This window comes from Hyperolius riggenbachi, chromosome 7 (genome assembly GCF_040937935.1).
Source record: "Hyperolius riggenbachi isolate aHypRig1 chromosome 7, aHypRig1.pri, whole genome shotgun sequence".
NCBI lineage: Eukaryota > Metazoa > Chordata > Amphibia > Anura > Hyperoliidae > Hyperolius > Hyperolius riggenbachi.
Window position 1 is genome coordinate 213,146,733 of NC_090652.1, and position 14,971 is coordinate 213,161,703.

At 45.9% G+C, this 14,971-nt stretch overlaps 1 protein-coding gene across 1 annotated transcript in view; it reads left to right on the forward strand.

Moving 5' to 3' along the window:
- The first annotated feature begins 9,073 nt into the window (after positions 1 to 9,073).
- The window catches only part of LOC137524809 (aldehyde oxidase 1-like), a 198,592-nt gene continuing 192,694 nt past the window's right edge, over positions 9,074 to 14,971 (forward strand). The window contains exons 1-2 of the mRNA XM_068245134.1: positions 9,074 to 9,197; positions 14,281 to 14,338. Coding sequence (XP_068101235.1) covers positions 9,156 to 9,197; positions 14,281 to 14,338 — 100 coding nt within the window. The 5' untranslated portion in view covers positions 9,074 to 9,155. The remainder of the gene's footprint in view (positions 9,198 to 14,280; positions 14,339 to 14,971) is intronic.

Consider the following 14,971-nt stretch of genomic DNA (forward strand, 5'->3'; position numbering starts at 1 on the left):
AAACAATTGTCAACCATCTTTTGTCTTTATGAGCTGTGCAGCTATCAACCAATGGTGATGTATTAGCACCTTCATTGTCATTTATGCTGATACGGATGTCTAAGGAGTAAAGTCTGCTTAAATCAATTGGTGCCCACGGATGTCTTTGTCTGATGTTTCAACGTGGCTTTGCATTAGCGTGACAGCGGGGAATAGGGATGGTTGGAAATGCCAATTTCCGTTTCCGCCGAAAATCCGCATTCCACCATTGCCAATTACTGCTACTGATTCCTCTTTCCGCTAACAATTTCCTCATTCCAAATTTTCACGGCTGATTTTTCTCGACAGGCACAAAGTCTCACTAGTCGATTTAAAGAAAGGGGATACCCCAAGAAAGTCATATCTAAAGCCTACCAATGTGCTAAGTCCAGTACACAAAATGATCTACTCCACAGTACTCAGAGGAACACTGATGGAATGGTCAGGGGCGCCTCTAGCCATTTTGTCACTCCAGGTGAGAAAACCTTTGGTGCCAATGGCACACCCGCCCCATGGCACCCCCCATGAAAATAATCGTGGCAGTGTTTCACTAGAATATTATGCGGCAATATTTCACTAGAAAATAATTGTAATGCGGCAGTGTTTTACCAGAAAATATGCAATGCGGGCAGCGTTTCACCAGAAAATAAACACATAGGCAGGGCTCCTCTCTCCCCCCCCCCCCCCCCTTCCCATTAGTTCACCTAATAGCCCTGATACCTGCCTGCACCTATAAGAAAAAAAATTTACTCACCTGCAGAAGACTCCTCTTCCAACCTCCCTCCGGCACACAGCAGCTCCCTGATGATCTTCGTGCAGCAACTACAGCTGCAAAACTCCCATGCTGACGAGCAGAGCAGGGATACAGGAAAATTGCACCCCAAGACCTGCAATGGAGACACAAATAGTCTCCAGTGCAGGGCTTCAGATGCCATTTTACCGTAGCCCTGCTCTGCCTACCGGAACCCACAGACTACGCAGGCTGCAGAAGTGAGCTTATGGGCTGCGGCCAGTGAACTGGCGCAGCGTCTATTAGAAGCCGCAAGCCTGTTCACCACCTGGGGACACAATATCCGGCTGGGGGGAGGCCACGGCCCCCCATGCCTACCCCCACACACACACACAGCATTCGTGACCCCCTGGTTGGCCTGGCGCCAGGCACCTCTCCAAGGGGGTCAGAAGGAGGCACTAAGGGGGACACAAGGAGTCACAAAGGAGGACAGAAGGAGTCACAGGGGGACTGAAGGAGGCACAAAGGGGACACAAGGAGGCATAAAGGGGACAGAAGTATGCACAAAGGAGGACAGAAGGAGGCACAAAAGGGGGACAGAAGATGGTAGAGGGGGATGGAAGGAGGCAGAGGGGGGCAGAAAGAGCCACAGGGAGACAGAATAAGACACAAAGGGGCACAGAATAAGGCACAGGCGGACAGAGGAAGGCGCAGGGGACAGAGGTGGCACATGGGGACTGAAGAGGAACAGGGAGACAGAAGGAGGCACAAACCTAGACAGAAGGAGGCAGAGGGGGACAGAAGGAGGCAGAGGGGAACATAAAGAGCCACGGAGAGACAGAAGAAGGTACAAAGGGGTACAGAAGGAGACACGGGGACAGAGGTGGCACATGGGAACTGAAGAGGCATATGGAGATAGGAGGCACAGGAAGACAGAAGGACACAGAGTGGAACTGAAGGAGGAACAGGGGGGCAGAGGTGGCACAAGGAGACAAATAAAGGCAAAGGGGACATAAGGAGGCACAGGGGACACAAAGAGACAGAAGGAGGCACAAAGGGAGACAGAAGGACAAACAGGGTTGAGACATGGCACAAGGGACTGAATGAGGCACAAGAAGACAGAAGGAGGCACAAGGAGGGAAAGAAGGATGCACAAGGCACAGATGTGGCAGCTGCCTGCAACTTACGCTAAATGGATGCAGCAGAAGCAAGTAATAGAACACCCATGGGGCGGGACTTAGTCTGGGGTGTGGCTTAATTTGGGGGTGGGGCTTAATCCAGCAACATGGCGCCCCCCACGACCAATGGCACTCCAGGCAATGGCCTGTACTGCCTATGCCTAGAGGCTCCCCTGGGAATGGTGATATTCAGTACAATGTATAATAATCAGTGGAGAGATATTTATAAAGTCTTAAAACCACTTAAGGACCAGGGGTGGTTTGCCTGATCTGTGCTGCGTGGACTCTCCAGCCCGCAGCACAGATCGGGATAGAGCCAGGGCGATCAGACTTACCCCCTTTTTTCCCCACTAGGGGGATGTCCTCCTGGAGGGGTCTTATCGCCGGTGGCTTGCTGCGCTTTGCGGGGGGCTCTTCAAAGCCCCCCCTCCACAGCGTTTTCAGCGCTCCGTCCCTCTCCCTCCCCCTGTGAGCGGCGCAGGACAGATATCCGTCCTGCGCATTGTAGGATAGGCTTCAGCCTATCAAAAGACGGCGATCCCCGGCCAATCAGAAGCTGGGGATCGCCAATCTGCCCTACGGCGCTGCTGCCCAGCAGCGCCATATGATGTAAACAGCGGGGATTTCTTCCCCGCGTGTTTACATTTTGCGACGGCTCTCCGGCTGTTCACGGAGACACCCTCCATGAACTGACATGGAAAGGCCGCTCGATCGAGCGGCCATTTCCATGGTAACCCACTTAAGACCTGCTGACGCCTATGGGCGTTAGCTGGTCCTTAAGTGGTTTTAAATCACACCTGGCCTATTTTACAGTCAGATACGACCGTGGCAGGATTTATTAGCCCCCACGCATCCATCTCAGCAAGGAAATGTCCTACCCTCAAAGACAAGCTTTGTTAAAATCACTATATGAATGTGGATAGGAGAAGATGTACTGGTTCTCTTCGGGGCAGTCATCCCTGTGGGGACTGCAACATATGTAGGTATATGCAACCCAGCATGAGCATTGGAATGTGTAGGGGGACCAAAAGTTTCAATATTAATAGATTTAGAAATTGTAAAAGCACAGGAGTGATCTATGTCATAACTTGCCCGTGCCAAAAACTCTATGTTGGACAGACTAAGAATATGCTAAAAACTCGTATACAACAACATCTTTCTAATATAAGATTGGCCCCTAAACATTTAGAAGAAGGGAAAACATTGACTTCTGTGGCATCACATTTCTTACAGGAACATCAAGGCTCGTGTAGGGGCCTAAAAGTATGTGGTATAGAACAGGTGAAATTAAATATCAGAGTGGGTGACATAGTGAAACAGCTCCTTAGAAGGGAGGCGAGGTGGATTTGCCAACTCAATAGCATGTCACCTGTAGGGTTAAACAAGGAAATAGATTGGTCTGGTTTCATGGGTTAAAACCCTTAGTATATACTGTGGGATTCATCGTGTTGCAGGAATTCTAAGGGTTGATATTAGTGTTGGGCGAAAACCTAGATGTTCGGGTTCGCGAACGTTCGCCGAACATCGCCGCGATGTTCGGGTGTTCGCGCCGAACTCCGAACATAATGGAAGTCAATGGGGACCCGAACTTTCGTGCTTTGTAAAGCTTCCTTACATGCTACATACCCCAAATTAGCAGGGTATGTGCACCTTGGGAGTGGGTACAAGAGGAAAAAAAATATTTGAAATAGAGCTTATAGTTTTTGAGAAAATTGATTGTAAAGTTTCAAAGGAAAAACTGTCTTTTAAATGTGGAAAATGTCATGTTTCTTTGCACAGGTAACATGCTTTATGTCGCCATGCAGTCATAAATGTAATACAGAGAAGAGGTTCCAGGAAAAGGGACCAGTAACGCTAACCCAGCAGCAGCAGCACACGTGATGGAACAGGAGCAGGCGCAGGAGGAGAAGGCCATGCTTTTTGAGACACAACAACCCAGGCCTTGCATGAGGACAAGAAGCGTGCGGATAGCATGCTTTTTACCGCCATGCAGTCATAAATGTAATAAAGATAAGAGGTTCAATAAACAGGGACCGGGCGTCAACGCTAACCCAGCAGCAGCAGACGTGATGGAACAGGAGGAGGCGCAGGAGGAGAAGGCCACGCTTTCAGGTGCAACTCAGGCCTTGCATGAGGACAAAAAAATGTGTGCGCAAAGCAATGCAATGAGTAGTTTTCAGGACACAATAGGCTATTCGGAGGAGCTATTCCCACCCCCACAATCTTCTACCTGTGAAAGGTCAATGGAACAGCCACAAATGTTGTGCCCGGATTCACAACCTTTTTCTGTGGAAAATGCACCTCGCACTGAAATGCAAGGCGAGGCCGAGGATGAACATGACGTCAACAACTCAACATGACGCAAAATGGGGGCGGAACAGAAAGCTGCTTCCAATGTTTTGAAGGCCTTAATTGCCTCCGGTGGCCAGTTAGATGCATCATTCATCACACCCAAATCCCAGAGCAATGTGTGCAGGAATTTGAATCGCAGGAGGTGTACCGAGATCATCTGGACAAGTGACCAAGTGACCAAGTGACAAGTGACCAAGTGACAAGTGACAAAGTGAAAAGTGACAAAGTGACAAAGTGACAAAATGACAAAGTGACAAGTGACAAGTGACAAAGTGACAAGTGACAAGTGACAAAGTGAAAAGTGACAAAGTGACAAAGTGACCAGTGACAAAGTGACAACTGAGAGGTTGTTCTGGGGAGCTCCACTGCACTCTCGTCGGGACTGCTGATCCTCCTCAGCTTGCTCAAAGCCTTGAGGGTTCCTGAAGATCCTCTGCTTGGAGTTCGCCGGGGTTCAGCTTGGTGTCGGGGTCGGCGGCGTCCTCCTCACTCCAACGTGGCAGATCTTCTGTTGAAGGAAAAAAAAAAAAACATTGTTCAAAGTACAGTACCGCTTCTGAAGGACTCACCAAGAGATGCAGGAGCGCTTCAATCTAGCGCACCATCGCTCGCTGGGTGATGTCCCTCCCTACGCGCTGGAATTCTACGCTGCACATGCTAGCACGCTTTTGCGCAGTGCCGAGGCGCATTCCAGCAGCTAGCTACCAAGCTTCTGTGGATCTGATTGGGCCACCATGTTGGATCTCTGGCAAGTCCTCCAAAATTTTGAGCAATCCACGTTGCGTGACTGAGCAGTGACAACTCTACAGTCAGCATTACAATACCACTGCTGTGTTTACTGAAGAAATCAATGTTGAAGATGGAAACCGCTGGCATGATGCAAGTGGGGGATTCTGAAGATGAAAACGATCAGCGTGATGATACCAACATCAGGCAACCTGCCTCAGGAAACGCTGGTCCCAGCTATGACAAAGAACAGGACGAGGAACAACTGGAGTTGGAGCAGGAATTGGATGCCCCCACTGCCGAGGGACAGAGCGGTGCACGTTGGACTTCCACAATTTAGCGGGAATGGACAGCAGAAGAGGAAGAAAGTGATGCTGGTGACGAATATGGTGCATCACAACAATCACAACGCTCACAAGAACATGAAGACAGAGGAGTCTGGCAGGACTCTCTGGCATACATGGCTCAATTCATGCTAGACTGCATTGAACGCGGCCCGCGCATTATTCACTATTCATTATTATTCATTATTCTGGAATCTGGACAACACCAATTACTGGGTTTATACCCAGTTTATACAAACACAATGTTAAAAAACTGATTGAAGAAAGTGTCAGACAGGTCAAAAATGGAACAATTCCAGCAGGCCCTTGAGGATGGAGACTTTAGAGAGGAGATTGACATCCTCCTCCTTCTCTAGCCAGTTGTACGCCGACAGACTGACTTCAGCAAACCCAGGAGGACCAGGAGGGCAGCAAAGAACACAAGCTGCTGCTAGTGCCCAAAAGGGAATGGTATTGGCAGTGTCCTTGGAGTGGGAACATTTTCTGACACCCATGCAGCAGCCCACAGAACAGCAATCGGGCAGTTCCACGTCCTCCAACACCAATCGCCTGGAGAAGATGGTCAAGGTCCAGGACTACATGTCAGATGGCGTAGCTGTGTTGAACAATCCATCTGCAGACAGACGGTGAGTGTGACAGGCAGCACAGAAGGACCATGGCAACTCACTCATAGTACCACAGTTTGATAGTGCTGCCCAAAAAATTATATGGATCCGTGGACCCGGGCACTGCGGGCAGTACTGGGAAGTGGGAACGCAGATTTTAGTACCTAAACACACGATACAACATGTTTTCCGGGGTCGGACTCTGAGGCACATACAGTAACAGATGGTCCCGATCATCATCCTCATCATACAACTCTTCTCCTGAGTCTGACCCACCCACCACCTCTGCCACCCCAACATCCCCAGACACAGACCCCTCATCGTCCTCAACATTAACTTGGGATGCTGGCCTGAGCCAGACCTCCTCCTCCACATCAGGCCCCATCATCTCCTCAATGGCAGCCCTCATTAATCGCTCTGGCGACGGACCGATGGACACAACGTTCTCCTCCGGGGAGGGCTGCTGCTGACCACTGGCTGCTGGGGTGGATGTTATAGCTTGCGTGGGGCGTTGGCTGTTGCTGTTGTGGGGAGTGCTGCTCACAGCGGAGGTCTCTGAGGAACTCATGGTGAGCTCATATAGTGGTTGGCGGTGAGTGGAGTATTACTGATCCCAGCAATATACACACTGACTGGCAGAGTACGCAATGCTATATAGTCTGGCTGAGCGGTGTACACAGAGTGGCAGTACACACAATGCTATATAGTCTGGCTGAGCGGTGTACACAGAGTGGCAGTACACACAATGCTATATAGTCTGGCTGAGCGGTGTACACAGAGTGGCAGTACACACAATGCTATATAGTCTGGCTGAGCGGTGTACACAGAGTGGCAGTACACACAATGCTATATAGTCTGGCTGAGCGGTGTACACAGAGTGGCAGTACACACAATGCTATATAGTCTGGCTGAGCGGTGTACACAGAGTGGCAGTACACACAATGCTATATAGTCTGGCTGAGCGGTGTACACAGAGTGGCAGTACACACAATGCTATATAGTCTGGCTGAGCGGTGTACACAGAGTGGCAGTACACACAATGCTATATAGTCTGGCTGAGCGGTGTACACAGAGTGGCAGTACACACAATGCTATATAGTCTGGCTGAGCCGTGTACACAGAGTGACAGTAAACAATGCTATATAGTCTGGCTGAGCGGTATACACAGAGTGGCAGTACACACAATGCTATATAGTCTGGCTGAGCCGTGTACACAGAGTGGCAGTAAACACAATGCTATATATAGCGTGGCTGAGCGAGGTACACAGTGGCAGTACACACAATGCTATATAGTCTGGCTGAGCGGTGTACACAGAGTGGCAGTAAACACAATGCTATATATAGTGTGGCTGAGCGAGGTACACAGTGGCAGTAAACAATGCTATATATAGTGTGGCTGAGCGAGCGGTGTACTACTGTTCCCAGCAGCGACACACAATGACTGGGGGGGACCCTGGCTAGCGTGGCTGGAGAGTGAACTACCCTGCCTGCCTACCCAAAGCTAAACCCACAGACAAATGGCGGAGATATGACGTGGTTCGGGTATTTATTTACCCGAACCACGTGACCCGTTCGGCCAATCAGAGCGCGTTCGGGGTCCGAACCACGTGACCCGTTCGGCCAATCACAGCGCTAGCCGAACGTTCGGGGAACGTTCGGCCATGCGCTCTTAGTTCGGCCATGTGGCCGAACGGTTTGGCCGAGCACCATCAGGTGTTCGGCCGAACTCGAACATCACCCGAACAGAGTGATGTTCTGCAGAACCCGAACAGTGGCGAACACCGTTCGCCCAACACTAGTTGATATCCATTTAAGAATTGGGTTTTGTTTGCGAATATGTCAATTTTTGTATTATGTGGATGTATATGATTATGTCCTTATATAATAGAGCATCTCTTCTTGTGGTAGCTGGGCTATGTGGGATCTTAATTGGATACCCTTCTCTTTACTTTGCTATCCTGTGTTGCTAGGATACCTGTATTCCGCTATTGTGGTTCTCTTTAGCTTTGTAATTTTTATATATGTATATATCTTCTTCATGCAGCATTCCATTATAATGATTTATCTCTTGAATGTAGTGCTGGAGATGGGCTGTGATGACAGATATTGTCAACACAAAATTTCTGGCTGCGCTGCTAATTATTACGCATTGGCTTGTATTATAGCCGGCATATGCGTATTGTATTGGATACGTACCTATCACTTCCGTGTTCCAATGTGGTCTGTGTGTTCCGGTCTCTGTTGGTAGTATCTTCGCCTCCGGTGACGTCACTTCCGGGAGCGGGTACTCCTTCGCGATGATCCTCCAGCCTTATTTAAACGCCGCAACGGCGGCGAAACAGAACGGCTGTCTCCCTCTCTCCTTGAAAAAGCGGGGTAACTCCCGCGAAACTAGTGGGTCCATTGAGGGGACCCTCCGTCTCTCTCTGCCACCGCTGTGCCTGCCTCCTTCAGTACAGCTCCTGGCTAAGTATTGATTCATCTTTTTCTTTCACTATAGGCTGCCATTCACTTTCACTGGTCCTGCCTATCATTTTCTGCTGTTCACTATTTTCTCAATCCAATTAGTTACAGAGGGTTGTCATTGATTATGTGTTATTGTTTATGATTTGTTGGTTAGCACAGCTATTTCACTATTGAGGTTGCCTCATCTTACACACAACACTGTATCTATACTGAACCTGGGTTCATTCTCATTAGGGCTCTTGTACTGAACCCTTTGAGGATATATTGTATCATTTATATATAGAGGCTTGATATATTATACATGCATGGTGGCAATATCTGTTCTAGGCAGAGCTTTTTCCTATTTTAATTGTTTTTAACCATGAATACTTCATGAAGTGCAATTGTTGATCTGTGAACATATATATATTTTGATACAATAAAGATGTAGATATTTTGATATTTTCCATAATTGTCCTGAGTGGTGCTATTTTTAAAGGGTTTCTTTTCTTCAATTTTGTATAAATTTTCAGGGTATGTTAAGCAGAAAGAGACACAATTATCTGATACATTCATAGACAATGAGAACAAATAAGCTGCTGTCTTTTAATTCCTGGCTTGTGGCATAGAGGGAGGTGACTACGATCACACACAGCCATGACCAGGGCATATTATCTGGAAACACAGAGACCATCTACAATCCTGTTTCCTTCCTAAACCAGCCAGGAGCTGTATGTGAACTGCCTCTGGTGCAAGCATGGAATCCAATGAGCTTATCTTTTTTGTTAATGGCAAGAAGGTAAGTGAATTCTACAAAATGAGATGATGAAATCTACACAGATGGTCAGCTGTTTTTCTTGATCTTGCAGCCATCCATTTTGAAATGCATGTTTTCACACCTTGTTTTTATTTGTTCCATCTGGCATATCATCTTTGTCTTTGACCAAACCATGCAAGGAATTTTAAGTATTATATGAAAGTAGGTTTTAAATGGTGACTCTCCCTTTTGGTCATCGGGAAGAGTTACTTAGTCTGTCTGCCCTTCTCCTGAATTCACTGTGTCATGCTTTTAATTATAACCACTTAGGGCTTGTTTGCACTGCAATGCAGAGCCCCGTGATCCCATTATACTGAATGGGATCACGGGTGCAATGGCCCTGAAATGCAGGCAACCATGCGCTGCCATTCAGTGGCGAATCACAGCGCATGTATGGAAACAGCAGAAAGCGCAGTTTATGCGCTATCTGCTCTCTCTGTGATTGCGGTTCCATAAGCGCACTATATGGAAACAAGCCCTCACTTGTAAGCTATGGGTAGACCATATCGCTTAGGTATAACTTTCTTCCAAAGCAAGTCATTTGGGTGCTGGCAGTGGTTTGGTAAACTGTGTGGCACATAGACCTCAATGTTAAGTGCAGCTATAGCGGTGCGCAGTAGGCAATTTGGGCACTGGCAGCATCTGATACATTTTGTAATTAGGTGGCGTGGATATCGGTGGAGGGGAGTTTTGGCACTGATATCGGCGGATACAGATCGATAGAGGCAGGGTTCAAGTGAGAATGCAAGTTTAGTGATTATTTATTTATTTATTTCAGTATTTATATAGCACCGACATATTACGCAGTGCTGTACAGAGTATATTGTCACTAACTGTCCCTCAGAGGGGCTCACAATCTAATCCCTACCATAGTCATATGTTTATGTATGTACCATGTAGTGCATGTATCATAGTCTAGAGCCGATTTTAGGGGGAAGCCAATTAACTTATCTGTATGTTTTTTGGGATATGGGAGTAATTACCAGTGCTTTGCTATCACATTACCATTGCCTAATAGTAGAATATCGGTAATTTGCCGATATTCTACTAGCGGCTATCCCTGGCACCCAAATTAACGCGTTGCCATTTTTAGATGTACGCCTTTCTTCTCCCTTATCTAATTGTTTGGAAATTCTCTTAAAGCATACCTGAAGTGACATGATGATATAAACATAGGTACATCTAGGCCGCGGACAGGTAATGTATACTTTACACGGGGCACCGGGGGGAAATTTACATTAGAGGGGCACAGCTTGGGGGGTTTCGTTGCGTTCATCGATCATCTCTAAATTGCACATAATTCCCACCAGGCACCCGATCGAGCAAGTCGGCCCAACATCTTGCAGCATGTGGGATCGAGAATGCAACCAATTTTCGTCCAGAAATTGGTCGCATTGTCGGTCAGGCATGCACTAGGCGGCACCGATTTTCATCCAATTCGATTATAATAATCTAATCGAATGGTCGATTGGCCACCAAGTCTCCTGATGTATGGCCACCTTAACAGAGTTAAGAAAAAGCAGATACAAATGTATGTTTGCATAATTTCAAGCAATCCTCGTCTCTAGGAAACTTTAGGGTACTTCTGTTTTGAAAAGTGAACAAAAGATAAAGGCATTTTGATCAGTTTATTCTCACAGAATCATTAACAAGTACATAGTAAAAATACATGCTATACATACAGTATTTAAATAATACATAAGGCCTACTTCATTAGCATGTTGCATTCTGCATCCGTTTTTCTGAGTGCGTACTTCCGCAAATGTTAAAGCGGAAATCTAGGTGTGGCTATCAGTCATTGTATGGAAAATGGATGCATGCTGCAGAAATCTGCAACATGCCATTCATAATTTTTCTGCATCGCAAAAATCGCATTAAGTGTAAACGGGCCCATAGGCGTTCATTTGAGTCAGTTTGGATGCAGAAATTTGCATCCATAATTTGCGTGTAGTGGAAACGGGCCCATACACAGGTGGGTTATACAGTACTAAAAGGACTGTGCGTTGTGTTTTTTTGTTTGGTTGGTTTTACTTGCATTTGTTGGTTGCGACTGTGGGTTTCACGGGGGCTATAGTTATCCCTGATGACAACTTCTGCCTCCTTTGCTTCCTTTGTAAAACAAATTAATTTTCACATTTTCAAGAGCTACTGAGAATCATTATGTGTTGTTGAAAGATTATGCCAGTGCTGTATGCAATTTTATACAGATTGAAAATCAACCAATCAAATTTTAACTGGTCCATTTCAAGCTGCATACATTTGCAAACAGAATTTAATTCTGCATCAACTTAGAATTATTTGCATTTTATTGCGCATCCCTTCTCATTGAATTGGACAACATAGATTCACATTATATGCTTCTATGGTATGTTATTTTGTTGTAGAGAACTACACCTCAGCTACAGCAACACTTTTCCACTCACTACAAGGTAGTGTTTGTGGTGTGGTCTCATGAATAGTGATAGTGGTTCATGTTAAATTTTTCTTGCCCAAACCTGCAATTTGCATTGGGAATCGTGATTTAGGCACACTGACGAATGCAAACTTCTGGCTGACTTCTTTCCCATAATGCTCAGAGTGATCTTTTAACCAAGGTCAGTTGGGCTAGGATTGCCAATCAGGATTGAGGTTGCATGCGCATGTGACCATGTCAGGAATTTTATCATTTTTTAATGGACCCGCACCTGTCCGCCATGTACCTCGCAAAGCGCACAGGCAGAAGAACAAACACCACTGCTGACCACTGATGACAAACACAATTATACTTCAGTGTTGTTTTATGTTATATAATTTTGTAGTTTTAGTGCAATGTTGATTAGTTCAATAAGGCTTCTTTCACACAGGCAGCTGAACTACTAGCTTGTCGGGCAGCTCATCCACCTGGCTGCTGACCCCAAGTACCTTACAGCTGCAATTACTCGCAGCTAAATGCTAGGGTTTGGTGACAACTAGTGGTGGCCGAACATCAAAATTTTGCGTTTGCATTTTACTGTAAATGTTTGCGAACCGACCATTCATGGTGAGCTCCATAGACTTTAATGGGCAGTCAAACGTCAAAACTTTCAAGGCATCCCTGCAGCCACAATTTCTCTAAAAAAGGTGTAAAAAGTGTACCAAAACCTGGACATTAGCATGGCGGAGGAGAATCAAGTGCGAAATAGTTGCCAAAAAATACGTATTTTGCACAAATGCTTTTTTAATGGATATTAAAGTTTAATGACCCCCAATTTAAGCAGCTAATAGCAAACCTGTTAGAAACACCGAATTTGCAGGGTACGTTAAGGAGGACAGTGGGAACAAGAGGGAAAACATTCAATAAGACTTTGTAGCTTTGGAGAAAATAGATTTTAAAGAAAAAGTCTAAATTTAAATGCAGTAAAAGGGAACCCCCCCAACAAAAAAAATGCATGGGGTCCCCCTTCTGTGCCTCCTTTTTTTTTTTTTTCAATTTCCTACATTTTTTTGGAAATAGGTAAAGTTTCCAGTGATCCTTATACAGCCATACTGCAGTTGTATAGAGATCCCAGGCCGAAGTGTTGCCACATTTTACACTGGGTGTCCAGGTGATCAGTATGCACTGCGTACTGACGATCTGGAAACCCTGTCATGAAATTCACTGCTCTTTTGATATATGTAAATTTACTCTACTGATAGGTTAATACATTATCTGTCATTTAACTGCTTTTAAATATATACTTTTTTCCTATCGTAACTTTTCGTAAATGTTATCCAAAATTACAGAGTCTTTTTGAAATAAAAATGTTATCCTCTAGTTCCCACTGTCCTCCCTAAAGGACTTACGAGGCCAAGTATAGAAAAAAAATAAAAAAAGTTAGATACCTGCATCAGCTTGTAAGGCACGGAGGACGCCGTCCGCGCCCTCCGTGCCGTTCCGCCGGGTCCCCGCCGCTCAATAGCCCCCCGAACGGTCCCCATGTCGGGCTCCCCAGCCTGTATAAAGATGGCCGCCGGAGCTGGCCACAGCTGCGCAGTCCGCATAGCCGCGAGTGCCACTGCACAGCTCTAAGGCCAACCTCCTGATCCACGCTACTGTTACGTGGGTTGGCCTTAGAGCTGCGCAGCCGCACTCGCAGCTATGCGGACTGCGCATCCTCGGCCAGCTCCATTGGCCATTTTTGTACAGGCTGGGGAGCCCGACCCGGGCCATGCGGTCGGGGACCGTTCGGGGGGCTATTGAGCGGCGGGGACCCGGCGGAACGGCACGAAGGGCGCGGGCGGCGTCCTCCGTGCCTTACAAGCTGATGCAGGTAGCTAACTTTTTTTAATTTTTTTTTTCTATTCTTGACCTCGTAAGTCCTTTAAAACACCCTGGTGTTTCTAGCACCTAGGGGGCTTAGCTATTAACTGCTAAATTCAGCAGCCATTAACTTTAATGTTAAATGCGAACTTGAACTATTGACAAAAAAGTTTGCATTAAATGCGAATAGTGGAAGTTCAGCGGGAACCATCCGCTAGCAAACTGTTCAGGCCATCACTAGTGACAACTGCTGTGCTGAGCTCAGATGCAACACCATAGGGGGACCACCTGTCCACTGCATGTGCCCGGTGCATTGAAGCAGCTGACAGGCAAAGAATACAGCACCTTCAGCTGCCCATGGAAAAGAGGTCTTAAACAACCGATTTGACCCTGTTTGGAGATCAAAAGCCATGAACCACTTGCATTAAAAAAAATTACACAAATTCAATGGCATTTTTAAATCACATACCATAAACAGTGCTTTTTCTTTTTTGGTTCGCCACATCAATTGCTATGTATAGACAGCTTGGGGGGGGGGGGGGGGAATGCAAGACTTGCACTGGGGCTCATGGCTCCTTAGCTACGCCACTGCTTGGTTGACTCCTGCAGTTATTCCTTACCGCAGTTTTTATATATCTAATGTGCAACAGGCATGATGAAAATTGATGCAGCCTATCTAGAAATTGAATAAGGCGTTACCTAAAATCTTTGGTATACATGAAGGAACGAATCCTACAGTTCTATCTGCATAGACTAGAAACAATCCCCATGTCTGCTTACCTGTCATCTCTTGAATCTTCATCACAGATAATCGAGCAGAAAGTAGATCCAGAGGAGATGTTGCTACCATATCTGCGAAGAAAACGTATCCTTGTATTTACTTTAAAAGTTATGTTAAAGAATAATAGCGGAATCCTTGGGTAGTGATGCTCGGATACCCCTTTTTATTATTCGAGTTTGGTCGAATTCGAATAGTAAATTATTCGAATTCAGTCGAATATTCGAGTCGAATATTTTTTACTATTCGATTCGACCTCGGACTTCGAGCTCACTATTCGAGTCGGTATTCGAGCTCATTATTCGAGCTGACTATTCGAATTGGCCTTAAATAGCTTCCAACACTTGTTTTGAGGGTGAATGATGCAAGAAACATCTTTTTTTTCCAAGTAACAACAGCAAGTGATTATGTGGGGATGTTTCTTTAAAAAAAAAAAAGGTGGAAAGAGAAGTTGTGTCCAGAATTTTGTTCAGTACTGTATATACTTCTTCTTCTTCTTCTTTTTTATCTTCTATATCTTCTTCTTCTTCTTCTATATCTTCTTCTTCTATATCTTCTTCTTCTATATCTTCTTCTATATCATCTTCTTCTTCTTCTATATTGTCTTCTTCTTCTTCATCTTCTTCATCATCATCTTCTTCTTCATCTTCTTCTTCATCTTCTTCATCTTCTTCTTCTTCTTCTTCATCTTCATCTTCTTTTTCTTCTTCTTCATCTTCT